The 13076-nt window shown below is 52.9% G+C and overlaps 1 protein-coding gene across 1 annotated transcript in view; it reads right to left on the bottom strand.

Annotated features, from left to right (window-relative positions):
* TMPRSS9 (transmembrane serine protease 9) overlaps positions 1–12131 on the bottom strand; it is a 47716-nt gene extending 35585 nt beyond the window's left edge. Inside the window, exons 1-5 of the mRNA XM_007951072.1 lie at positions 11990–12131; positions 5219–5346; positions 1848–1915; positions 1580–1755; positions 788–829 (exon numbers count right to left, since the gene is read on the bottom strand). Coding sequence (XP_007949263.1) covers positions 788–829; positions 1580–1755; positions 1848–1915; positions 5219–5346; positions 11990–12131 — 556 coding nt within the window. The remainder of the gene's footprint in view (positions 1–787; positions 830–1579; positions 1756–1847; positions 1916–5218; positions 5347–11989) is intronic.
* Positions 12132–13076: the final 945 nt, after the last annotated feature.

Raw genomic sequence — 13076 nt, 5'->3', positions numbered from 1 at the left:
CAAACCTGGTCCACCCCCTTTTTTTTCCAAATGATTTTGAGTTTTGTTCCACATTGTTCTCCCTCTCCATCAAGGATCTCCTCCATAGGTCCCCCTCTGAGTGGTTGACAGTGGTAGCTGGGCACCATCTAGTTCTTCTGGTCTCATAGTCATATAGGCTGGTGATTGCATGGTGTGCCAGTTGCTTGGACTAATTGTTTCCATGTGTCTTTGGTTTTCTTCATTCTTCTTGAGCACCGTGCTCTCCTGAGGAACCATCTGTAAGGGACTAAGCTGACAGCAGCAGCTTGAATGATTAGATAGGAAACTCAGGGGACTGCGGGGGAGGAACCGCTTGGAAAGAGGGGTGAGCGTGGCGGCACTCTCGAGGAATGCCATCTGTGTCATTTACCTACGTGGAGAAACCGTTGAATTTGTGTATGTTCTGCTGTGTACAGCTTCAAAAACGAGAAGAAACAAATTATTAAAAAGCAAACAAACTGACATCTACTGATTTGTGCTAATGATCTGCACTTACCTACTAACCTACAGGTTGGTGGTTCCAATCCACCCAGGAGTGCTGTGGAAGAAAGACCTGGCAACCTGCTCCGGAAAAGTCAGCCACTGAGAACCCTGTGGGCCCAGTGCCCCTCTGACACACGTGGGTCCCTGTGCATCGAGGGTGACGTGCCAGCAGTGAGCCTGGTTTGGTTTAGGGGTACCCTTTGCTCACTTGAAGGAAGTCCTAGGAGCCCCTGGGGGATGTAACAGCTGATGGGGGGCAGGGAGCACCCACCAGAGAACATACCTGATTTTAACTCTCTTTCTGTAAGTGGCTCCTTCTGGCTTCCTGCAGCGAAAGGGAGAAGAGGTGAGCTTGTTCCACGAATGGCGACATTCTTTTGAGAACAAAGGTTGCTGGCAGGTGGCGGAACACAGCACAGGGCTTTGCCCACCACCACCAGAACCACTTATGTCCTAACTCAAATCATTAACGTGAAATTAAAGGAAACCTCCCATTCCTCAGTCGCACGGGTCGCGAGTCGATGGCTCAGTAGCCCCATGGGGCTGGTGGCCACCATTGGACAGCAGAGCGAGGGAACATTTCATCATCACAGGAAGTTCCAAGAGACAGCACTGGGGTCATGGTTAGAGACCTGAAGTCTAGTGTCAGGGTTGGTGGGGAGGGAACCACAGGGGTCCCGAACGGCAAAGTCAAGGTGAAAAATAGCTAAAATCTCATCTTCAGGTTGCAACTCACTGGGTCATAGGCTTTTCAAGCACAGTGTTTACTATACCAGGGTCTGCAAACTATGGCCCTGAGCCAAAAATCCAGCCCTCTGTGTTTTTGTTTAAATAAAAGTTTTATTCGCACACAGGCATGCCCCATTTGCCTGCTGCAACAGCAGAATCGAGTTGTCATGACAGAGACCCAGTCTGGCCCACAAACTGAAAATACTTACTCTCTGACCCTTGATGGGAAAAGGTGGTTAATGACAACAAAATTTAACACAACTTCAAGCCAGAGTGACGCCGCCGCGACGTCCCAGGCTCCGGTGCCCGGCACCTCCTGAGCCTTCTGGTCTCGCTCTCCACTCACCCACGAGCTCGGCGGACACGATGGTGCCGTAGGCGGCGAGCGGAATGCCGCGGTCCCCGAGCCTGGCGCGAAGCCCCTGCTGCAAGAGCCCCTCCTCCAGGCCCAGGCTCAGCGTCTGGGGGGCTCGCAGCAGGAAGCGCAGCTGGAACCGCACCAGGACGCTGGCGTTGCCGTCCCTGCAGGTGGGAGAGGGCCTTGCAGAGAGGCGCCTCCTGCCGGAGGCGCGCACGTGCCCGCCGAGGGCCCGCCCCGAGCGGGCGCCGCTCACCTGTAGCGCAGCACCGCGCAGCTCCTGCAGCTGCTCTCCAGCTCCGTCTTCTGGAAGCTGCTTACAAACTGCAACGAAGTAACAGCGCCGCGTGGGGACTCGTGGCACGTGACGCTGGTCCCCACCGAGCCCTGCCCTGTGTTTGCGGGAGCGGCGGTATGCAGACAGAAAATCCCCTCTCTGTGTTTACGGTGGGAAAATGGCGTCACCTGGCGCTTGCCACTCTGACCGTTTTTAAGCCTCCAATTGTGTGCGGTTAATTACATTCGCCGTGTTGGACCACCAGCGCCGCTCTCCAGTTGTAGAACATCCCGTCAGCCAGAAAGAAACCCCGTGCCCGTCGGCAGTCGTCCCCACCCTCCCCTCCCCCAGCCCTGCCACCGCTAAGCCGCCCTCGGTCTCTGTCTATGTGGACATCTCATATCGATGGAGTGAGACATGGCCTCAGGTGTACGGCCTCTCTCACGGGGCATCATGTTGTCAAGGTTCATCCAAGTGGCATGTGTCAGAACTGACCTTTCGATTAGTAGCCGAGTGCTTAACCACTGTGCCACCAGGGCTCCTTTTTATTGTGGTGGGATGGTTGGTGTTGCTGTTAGGTGCCGGCGAGTCACCTCTGACTCACAGCGACCCCATGTACGACAGAACGAAACGCTGCCCGGTCCCGTGCCAGCCTCGCGATCCCTGCTACACCTGAGCCCATCGTTGCCCCACCGTGTCAGTCCATCTCGCTGAGGGCCTTCCCCTCTTTCACTGACCCTCCACTTTACCACGCACGATGTCCTTCTCCAGGGAATGGTTCCTTCTGACAAGATGACCAGAGTAGGTGAGACCAAGTCTGGCCATTCTAGCTTCCAAGGAGCATTCTGGCTGCCCTTCCTCCAGGATGGATGTGTTACTTCTTCTGGCGGCCCGTGGACCTTTCAGCATCCTCCCCAGCACCACACTGACCACTTTCACATGTGAACCCAGCATCATCACTGACATTCATTGTGTTGCACCACTACTCATGTCCACACTTGTCTGTCACCCAAACGGGAAGCTCATACCTATTCAGTAATAGCCCCTTATTTCCTTCCTCCCAGCCCCTCCCCCAAACACCCACTGCCCTCGAGTTTATTCCAACTCATAGCGAGCCCCATTGGGTTTCCAGGGCCGTAAACCTTTGTGGAAGCAGACAGTCTCATATTTCTTCTGCAGGGTAGTTGGTGGGTTCGAACACTGACTTTTTGGTTAGCAGCCCAACGCCTCCATCACTGCACCACCAGCACTTCCTCCTCCCAGCTCCTAGTAACCGCTAATCTGTTTTGGTCTCCCTGCATTCGCCTCTTCCAGGTATTTCACAGACATGAGCTCAGACGATACTGATCTTTTGTGTCTGGCTTCTCTCACTGAGGATAGTGTCTTCAAGGTTCCCCCCTGCAGGGGCATGCGTCAGGACCCATTTTTCCTGATGGCTGACACCCCCATCCATGGTGTTGATGGACCACATTTGGGTCCTCCAGCGCCTGTGGGTGGACACTTGGGTTGTTTCTGCCTTTTGGCTGTTGTGAACTGTGCTGCGGGGAACACTGGTGAGCAAGTACCCGTTGGAGTCCCTGTTCTCCGCTCTTTTTGGGTAACGACCTAGGAGCAGAATTGCTGGGTCACATGGCGGTTCTGTGTTTAAATCTCGGGGAGCTGGCAGACTGTCTCAGCAGCTGCACCGGTGTGCATTCCCGCCAGCAGTGTATCGTAAGAAGGCTCTGATTTCTCCGTGAGAATCCTGTTATAAGCCTTTAAACGCAGTCCACAGAGCTCTGATGGCATAGTGGTTAAGGGCTGAGCTGCTAACCGAGAGGTCAGTGGTTCAAACCCCGCCTCCACAGTCCCACAGGAGACGGGATCTGGCGACCCCCTGTAGAGATGATACCTCAGGAAACCTGATGGGCACCTGTACTCTGTCGCGTGGGGTCACGTTGGATTGACTGGAGGCAGCCGGCAACACCCTGGTCCACGAGACGGCAGGAGTCGGCCCTCGCAGCCTACAGCTCTCCTTTGGGCACCCTCGGTTCTGGCTGCATCAGCCGCACCTCGTCCCTGCAATGTGCCCAGCCTTCCTGCCTGCGCTGGTTAACGCTTTCTGTCAGCCAGGCTACGGTTCTCAGTGGACTGGGAGACGCTGCATGTGGCAGTTACGTGTCAGCTTGGCTGGGCCTGGTTTTGAGTGGCTGGGCAGCTGGGTGTAGTTGTTCCCCATCCGCTCCATGGTGGGATCTACTGGAGCAGCTGAGTAGCTGCCTTTGGGCTGGGGTCGCTTCCTGTGTGTAAGGAGTCTGGAGAAGGGTCTCTGAGCTTTCTGGCACTCTTAGACCCTGCGTGTAACCAGGTCTTCATTCAGCAGCCTGGTGCGTTTTCTGCCAGTCTTAGGATTATCCTTTGACTCAAACCAGTGGCCTGCCGTGTTGTTTGACAATATTGGGACTGTGCCATTTTATCTGTCAGCCTTGGGTTTGTCAGCTTTAGCAGCCAGCAGCTGCCTGAGTGAAAAGACGCCTCCAGCTCCAGTGGGTCGGGAGCAAGAGGCAGAGCTGAAGCCCAAGGTGGAGGGACCTTCACCCAGCCCCTAGAGCCTGGCACTTGGAACTCGGACTTCTGGCCTCCAAAAATTGTAAGAATAAACTCCTGTTTGTTAAAGCCATCCTATTTGTGGTATATATTCTTGTCACTAGTGGCAAGAGTGGTGCTAGGGAACCAGAACGCCTTCGAGTTTACCAAGAATGATGTCCTTCTCCAGGGACTGGTCCCTTCTGACAACGTGACGCAGTTGAGGGGCTGGAGGTTGGGATGCAGGGCGTGGGCTCCGGGGCAAGGTCTCTGAGGGCTCTGGGGCAGGTCCTAGCTCAGCTCATTCCTTGTCTTTTGGTGCTCTGCACGTGGCTTCTACCTGTCCCCGCTGGAGCTTGCCTGTGTCTGTGTCTCACCTGCCCTTTTGACATAGTGAACCTGCGAGAGCTGGAACTCTCTGGGCCTGCCTTGTTTTTCCAGGTCTCGCAGGTTTTCTACCTTGGACAGGGTGCAGCCTTCTCACTTTGTTCTCTCTCAGTTTAGTGGAAGCTCTCTGAGTCTCCCTTCTCTGACAGTGTTTGCCTGACACAGGCTCCGGCTGACTCAGGTTCTGCTGTAGGTCAAAGGTGACCAGGTGTGGACCCCTCTGCACCGATCGTGGCCTCACTGACGTAACAAAGATGACTCTGTCTCCAAATGGGGTCACAGCCACAGGGATGGGGGTTAGGATTCCAACATATAGTTTAGGGGGGACACAATTCAATCCATGGACCTCCTTGCTCCCAGGAGACCCCCCTGTGCCCCCAGACACAGGCTCCACTTACCAGTGTCTCCAGGGTGGGCGTCAGCGTCTGGTAATAGTCTGAGGCCTCCTGCCGCAGGCTGCTGGCGTAGGGGATCCCCCGTAGCTGCACCGTGTGCTCCACGTCCACGCCCCGGGCAGAGGGGAGGGCTGGGGCAACAGCACAGCCGTGAGAGCCTGGCCCTGGGGCTCTGGGTCAGGCTCAGCCTCCCAGGGACTGAAGGCCCGGCCCTTATGCCCCTGAACAAGCTGGGATGGTTGCCCCCACAGTGGGTTGACCTGATGTCGTGTCACTAGGTGGGACAGTCCCCACTTCACCTGTTGTCTTGAGTGATTATTAAAAGAACCTAGAAGTGTCCTATTTGGTGACAAACTCAATTGTCACCCACTGGAAGGCCCCCCCAAGTACAATGCAAGAGTGGTGTCTTAGTGACCTGGGGCTGCCGGGACAGATACCACAAGCAGGTGGCTTGAAGGGACGGCAGTTTATTTCCTCACAGTTCAGAAAGCCAGGTACCCGGGAAGGGAGAGTGGGGACAGTGTGACAATGGGCAGTCGGCCGTCAGGTCTGAGTTGTAGTTGCGGAAGCTGATGACCCAGTGTGTGCTCGGCTGGGGATGTTTTTAACAACAAAAAAGAAATCATTTTTAAAAATGGAAATAATAAAGGTTGGCCCAACTAATAGTTTTTCTTATGGAAATCACTTAGCATAGAAAGCTTGGAAAAGGGGAAGGGAGGAATCTCACTTTTAAAACCGAAGCTTAATGCCTTATCTAATTAATTATATTCAATAGGAATTTTACAGAGCAAAAGGATTATTTTTCTTGACAATATTCCATGAATTGTTTCTATACCCGGTTAATAAGAGAGCCATAAAAGGAAAAAAAAAAAAAAAAGACTTAGATTTTTTCTAGTTCCAGGAAATGAAATAACTAAAAAAAGAAAAGAAAAACAAGCCCAGCTGCCTCCAGCTCATGGGGTCTGCACGTGTGTCAGAGTCAGACCGTACGTCCCTGGGTTGTTAACAGCTCATGTTTGGAAAGTGGGGCTCCAGGACTTTCCTCCATGGCACCTCCAGCTGGATGTCTCTGGGTGGACTTGAACCACCAACCTTTTGGTTAGTAGCCAAGGACATTAATCATTTGCACCACCTAGGGCCCAAGGCACTTGACTGCTAACCAGGAGGCTGGTGGTTCAAACCCACCAGCCACTCCTCAGCAGGAAAGTTGGACAATCTACTTCCGTAGTGATACCGCCTTGGAAACCCAAGGAGGGGTCGCTATGAGTCAGATCAACTCAGTGGCAATGAATTTTTTTTTTTTTTTTTTAAAGGGATTCCTCACACAGATATGCCAGTTGCCATGGAGTGATTCTGACTCATAGAGACTCTGTAGGACACGGTGGAGCTGCCCGATAGATCGGGTTTCTAAGCTATAAATCTTTACAGAAGCAGAGTGCCAGGTCTTTCCCCTGCACAGCAGCTGGTGGGTTCAAACTGGCGACCCTTCAGTTAGCAGCTGAGTGCTGACCCACTGTGCCACCAGGACTCCTTCACACAGGCAGAGGGGATGGGGTTTCAAAACATGTTTTGGAGATACGGTTCAATCCATAGCAGCTGGCAGGCACCCCAGAATCTCCCTGAGGGTGGAGGAATCTAGCTCACCCTTGTCTCCCCGCAGAAACTGGCCCGGCCAGAAGCAGGCTGCAGTTGTTGAAGTAAATGGTCCCACATCCTTGGGACTGCAATTCCCACCTCCTCCACCAGGGGGCGCCAACTACAGTAGGGACAAAGCATCAGGAGTCCTGAACTACACCTCGTAACCTAACTGCCTGTCAGAAAAACTGGGTCCAAAGGACATAACAGCAAAAAAAAATAATAATCATAACATTTGAAAAATAAAGAATACAATTTGCTCTTTGCCGGCAAGTCAATTCCAGTTCACGCTGCCCCTGTCTCTGTTAGGACAGAATTGCAGCCCATGGGGTTTTCAGTGGCTGAGGCCCTACAGAAGAACTAGCAGCCCTATAACCAGGAAGCACGGGTTTCTCACTGTCTGCAGCCTGTCGGCACTGACACACACACTCGTGCACAAGCGTAAACGATGCGCCCTGAACGCAGCACCACCTGCCCTATGAGAGCAGGGCCGAGTACCGCTGCCGTGTCAGCCCAAGACTCTGCAGGACCCAAGAGTCTCAAAATAAAGAAAAATGAGCCTCCTGTGGTAAACCAGGTGGCCCAAGCGCTCAGCAGCTTTTTAACTCCATTTAATGATTATCGATTCTCAGGAGGTTGCAGGGACACTGCAGAGAGGCCCCCTGTGCTTCCCACCCACCTGCTCCCAACGCGGCCTGACCTCCCAGGCACCCCCTGCTGGATCTTTAAACTCTTGTTTGCGAGGGACTGAAGTTGAAGTGCTGCTTAAAGAGATAGCATATGATCAAGAACCGATAGCACTGAAAGGAGAAGTCCAAGCTGCACTGAAGGAATTGGCGAAGAACAAGGCTCCAGGAATTGAGGGAATATCCATTGAGATGTTTCAACAAATGGATGCCCCATTGGAGGCACTCACTCAGTTATGCCAAGAGATCTGGAAGACAGCTACCTGGCCAACTGACTGGAAGAGATCCATATTTGTACCCATTCCAAAGAAAGGTGATCCCACAGAAAGTGGAAATTATAGAACAATATCATTAATATTGCATGCAAGTAAAACTTTGCTAAAGATAATTTAAAAATGGTTGCCGCAGTATATTGACATGGAAATTCCAGAAATGCAAGCTGGCATCAGAAGAGGATGTGGAACAAGGGATATCATCACTGATGTCAGATGGGTCTTGGCTGAAAGCAGGGAATACCAGGAAGATACTGTCTTCTAGCTGTGGTCTTGGTGACTCCCGTCAGATGACTGGGTGTTTGTCGGCCACCAAGGGGATTAGACAGCTTGTTAGTAATGTAAATAAGGTACATGGCCCTTGTGGGGGCGGGCCACGGGAATAAGGTGTACGGAACCCTGATGTTGGGATTGGTCAGTTTTGTAATTCTGCTAGGCTTAATATGAGCCCTTCCAGAGACAGAGGGGGGACCTCGGTGCCATCAAGAGAGAAGAGCCAGAGGTGGGGTGTAGTGTGTTCTTAGACCTGAGATCCCTGCACTGGACCTCCCTGGCAGAATCGCCCAGGCAGAGAGTCAGCAGTGAGATGGCGTCAGTAGAACCAAGAGGCACGAGACAGAGCGGTGGCTTGCCAGCCCACAGAGTGAGAAAGCTGAGTGTCTTTGGGCAGGAGGCTTGCTGGAGGCATGGGGTACATGTACGTGCCCCCGATCAGCAGAACTAAAAGAGTTTAGGAGCACTTGCCCAAGCGGGGCAGAGGGCAGGCCGAGAGGCCAAGGGACAAGGAGAGGCGTGCCTGAGGGCATGGCTGAGGGGAGGCTGTCCTGATGGAAGAATTGTATCCTGAGCGCATTCCTGAACCTGAATTATAGCTTGTTACTTCTCTAATTAACCCCATAATTGAGTGTTGTCTGTGAGTTCTGTGTGGCCACTGCAAAGAAGGATCAAACCCAGCAGAGTGGTTAGTGCCGTGGGAGGGAGGGTTGGGTATGGCCTCATTGGAACAAGCCTTGTGCTGCTGGTGGTGACTCTGTCTCTCTCTTGTGAAGTCAGAGGAGGTCAGAGGATGCTGCCCCCATGTCCTTTTAGCAGATGTTTCCCTGTGTCGTATTGCCTGTGCAAAGGAATTCAATTCTGTGGATCATAGCAAATTATGGGTAACACTGAGAAGAATGGGGATTCCAGAACACTTCACTGTGCTCATGAGGAACCTGTACGTAGACCAAGAGGTTCAAATAGAGTAAGGTTATACTGCATGGTTTAGAATTGGGACAGGTGTGCATCACAGTTGTGTCCTTTCACCACACTTGCTCAATCTGTGTGCTGAGCAAACAATCTGAGAAGCTGGACTGTGTGAAGAAGAACATGGCATCAGGATTGGAGGAAGACATTAACAACCTACGATATGCAGATGATACAACCTTGTTTGCTGAAAGTGAGGACGATTTGAGGCACTTACTGATGAAGATTGAAGACTATAGTCTGCAGTATGGATTACACCTCAACAGAAAGAAAACAAAAATCCTCACAACGGGACCAATAAGCAGCATCAGGATAAGCGGAGAAAAGATGGAAGTAGTCAGGGATTTCATTTTACTTGGCTCCACAATCAATGCCCATGGAAGCAGCACTCAGGACATCAGACGACGTAGTGCACTGGCAAGTCTGCGGCAAAAGACCTCTTTCAAGTGCTGAAGAGCAAAGATGTCTCTTTGAAGACTAAGGTGCGCCTGACCCAAGCCATGGTATTTTCAATTGTCTCAAATGCATGTGAAAGCTGCTCAATGAATAAAGGAGACTGCAAAAGAATTGATGCCTTTGGGTTGTGATGTTGGCGAAGAATACTGAACGTACCACGGACCACCAGAAGAACAAACAAATTCGTCCCTGAAGAAGTGCGGCTGGAATGTTCCTTGGACGTGAGCATGGCCAGACTTCATCTCACCTGCTTTGGTCACGCTGTCAGAAGGGACCATTCCCTGGAGAAGGATGTCATGCTTGGTAAAGGGGAGGGTCAGTGAAAAAGCAGAAGGCCCTTAACAAGATGGATTGACACAGTGGCTGCAAGGATGGGCCCAGGTACAGTGAAGGTTGTGAGGCCGGTGCGGGACCCAGCAGTGTCCGTTCTGTTGTCCATGGGGTTGCTGAGTGGGAGCTGACTTGACGGCCCAACAACAACGGTTTTCAAAAGGTACCTGCACTTCTAGAGTGCCGGCGTGAGCCTCTGCCCCTCGACCCTCACTGCTCACACACACACACATACCCCCCGCGCGGAGCCCCAGTTGAACTGCATTTCATCTCACAGCCACTAGGGGGCATCAGTCAAATGTGCCAAACTTTGGGATACGGCGAGATTCCAAACTAACTCCAGACAAATAATAAACAGGACCCACGTGGCGTTGGCAGCTCATTCTTTTACCTAAGGGGGGCATTTTCCCCAAGCTGCCACCTGTCATCATCATTTCATAAGAGAAAGGCGATCTGAACACCACAAATAAGACTGTAGGAGGCAGCTCCTCTCAGAAGTCCGTCCCAGAGCACTGCCGTCTGCAACTTTCTACGACGTTTCTAGGATGTTCCAGACCCTTGCCGCCCAGTCAGCAGCCTTGGTGCCTGTTGGCCCCTTGGAATGCCACTGCTGGGACTGAGGAAGGGAATTTTACATTTTATTTCATTTTAATTGATTTACATTTGAATAGTCATCTTGACTGCTAACCAGAAGGCTGGCGGTTCAAACCCACCAGCCACTCCTCAGAAGGAAGACTGGGCAATCTAATTCCATAGAGATACCGCCTTAGAAACCCAAGGAGGGGTCGCTAGGAGTCGGAATCGACTCCACAGCAGTGAGTTTGGTTTGTTTTTTCGGTGAGTTGTTTGGCTTAGTGCCACTATCTTGGACAGCCTGGTGGGGGAGCAAAGCTGGGGTATGCACAGAGAGTTCACCGCCGCACTGTGGAGAAGGTTTGAAAATGCCAGCCCCTCACAGCCTACAAGTCTGGTGTGGGTTCACTGTCACCCAAGAGGGGCTGCTCAAGCCCCAAAGCATGGCAGCCGTGCATGGGACCTTGTTTGGAAACACAGTCTGCTTGGGTGTAGTTGGTTATCACGAGGTCCTCCTGGAGAAGGGTTCTCATCCAACCTGACCAGTGTCCTTACCAAGGAGAGAGACAGACAGAGACCTGGGGGAAGGCAGCGAGTCACGTGAACATCCACCTACAAGCCAAGGCCCACCTGGGCCACCGGAAGCTGGAAGACACAGGAAAGACCCCTCCAGAGCCTACAGAGAAAGCCAGGCTCCCCTGGCTTCATGCTTCCGGCCTCTGGAACGGGGAGGTGACACACGTGTCCATAAAGCCACGCACGCTGTGTTTGGTTATGCAAGCAGTGGGGATGCAGACGCAGGACTGAGCTGACTGGAAGAGGAGGGAGGGAGTTCCTGGGTTGATGGCGGGTGTAGACGCAGAGTTGATACCGGAACAGGTTAAGACTTTGGAGGGTGTTGGGATGAGTAGATGCATTTTTGACGTGGGCTGCCAGGGGGCAAACTGTGGCCGGTTGAATTGTGTCCACCCAAAAGATACACTGAAGTCCTCGCCTAAACCCCAGTCCTTCTGAACATGACCTTCCTTGGGAACAGCTTCGTTGCAGATATTATTGGTTAACATGAGGTCATGCTGGAGCCCCAAGGGTCCTGAGGCACTAGGCTTGGTGTCCTTAGAAGAAGGGACGGAGAGACAGAGGAGAGAGGGACGCAGAGGAAGAGGCCAGGGGAGGGCAGGGTGGAGAATGGAGTGATGGGGCCACGAGCCACGGGCGCCTGGGGCCAGCAGAAGCTGAAAGGGACAAGGAAGTATCTGAGCCCCTTCCGAGGGAATGTGGCCCTGCTGACAGCCTGGATTTGACACCCGTGGCCTCCAGGACTTCGGGAGAATCCATTTGTGCTTTAAGCCTCCCACTTTGTGATACTTTACCATGGTGGTTCTAGAAAACCAATCCCGTCCCATCTGTCCACCTGGCCATCCTACCACGACCATTGCCCGCATGTATTCAGTGGCCTGAAGGTCAACCTTCATTTATTTCCAAGCCTGGACACCTGAGCCCTTTGACTCTGAGAAAATCACGGAAACGCCACTGAGGCACGTCCCAGCGTCTTCGCAGTCATCCTGGTTGCAACCACTTACCCAGAAGGACTCCCAGGGAGACAACGAAGACGCTTGTGGCCACCACCACGGTGACGGTGGCGCGACAGCACGCGGCGTCCAGGGTGGGGGGCTTCTTTGTTGCATTGGGCACGAGCTGGACGTCATCAACAGTGGGCTCCATGGCTCTGCAGCCCGAGACCAGCAATCTGGAGGCCAGCACAATAAAGGGAGAGAAGAACAGGGTCAGAACTCACACGCGCCTCTCTTCCACTAAGCGAGGGTCTTCCTTGTGCAGACGTGGCAGCGCTCAGCGCCAGCGGAACCCACTGGAGTGAGAATGAGAAGTGGACCCCGCGCTATTGGTGGCTGGGCTGGGCGCAGCCTCCATGGCTGTTCTTGCAAAGACGACAGCCAGGAAAAGTCTATGGGGATTTCTGTCACACGGGCACCTTATAAGTGGGAGCTGACTCGGTGACACCTAATCACGCCAACAGCACAAGGGAGGCCCACCCTCCGTGAGGCTGCCGCTGGTTGATTTTAGGATGCAATCGCCAGGCCTTTCTGCCTCATCTGTCTGAGTCTGGAAGCTCTGCTGAGACCTGTCAATCAGAGGTGACCCTGGTGGTATTTGAAATACCTGTGGCCTGGCTCCCAGCATCACAGCAACACGTAGGCCACTGCAGAACGACACATCACCAATGAGCACAAAGATGGTAGGGGCACGGGGTGATGTTTGGTCACATGCAAACAGACTTTGAGTCAGCACTGAGTCAATTGCGGTGAACAATAGCAACGCCCCAGATGCGTGGCTTCGTGGGAGTCTGCTCAAGAGTCTTTGGAACATGTTGTGTGGTTTGTTTGTTGTTGTTGTTAGGTGCCGCCAAGTCGGCTCTGACTCCCAGCAACCCTGCAGACAACAGAATAAGACGCTGCCCAGGCCTGCGCCAGCCTCACAGTCCTTGGTATATGTGAGCCCATTGTCACTGCCACTGTGTCAGTCCATCTCATTGAGGGCCTTCCCCTCTTTCGTCAACCCTCCACCTTACCAAGCATGACATCCTTCTCCAGCGAATGGTCCCTTCTGACAACTTGACCAAAGCCGGTGAGACGAATCTGGCCATTCTCG

This window comes from Orycteropus afer, unplaced genomic scaffold, assembly GCF_000298275.1.
Source record: "Orycteropus afer afer isolate SDZICR_OR568_19922 unplaced genomic scaffold, OryAfe1.0 scaffold00291, whole genome shotgun sequence".
Lineage (NCBI taxonomy): Eukaryota > Metazoa > Chordata > Mammalia > Tubulidentata > Orycteropodidae > Orycteropus > Orycteropus afer.
This window is presented reverse-complemented; position numbering and strand designations above follow the sequence as displayed.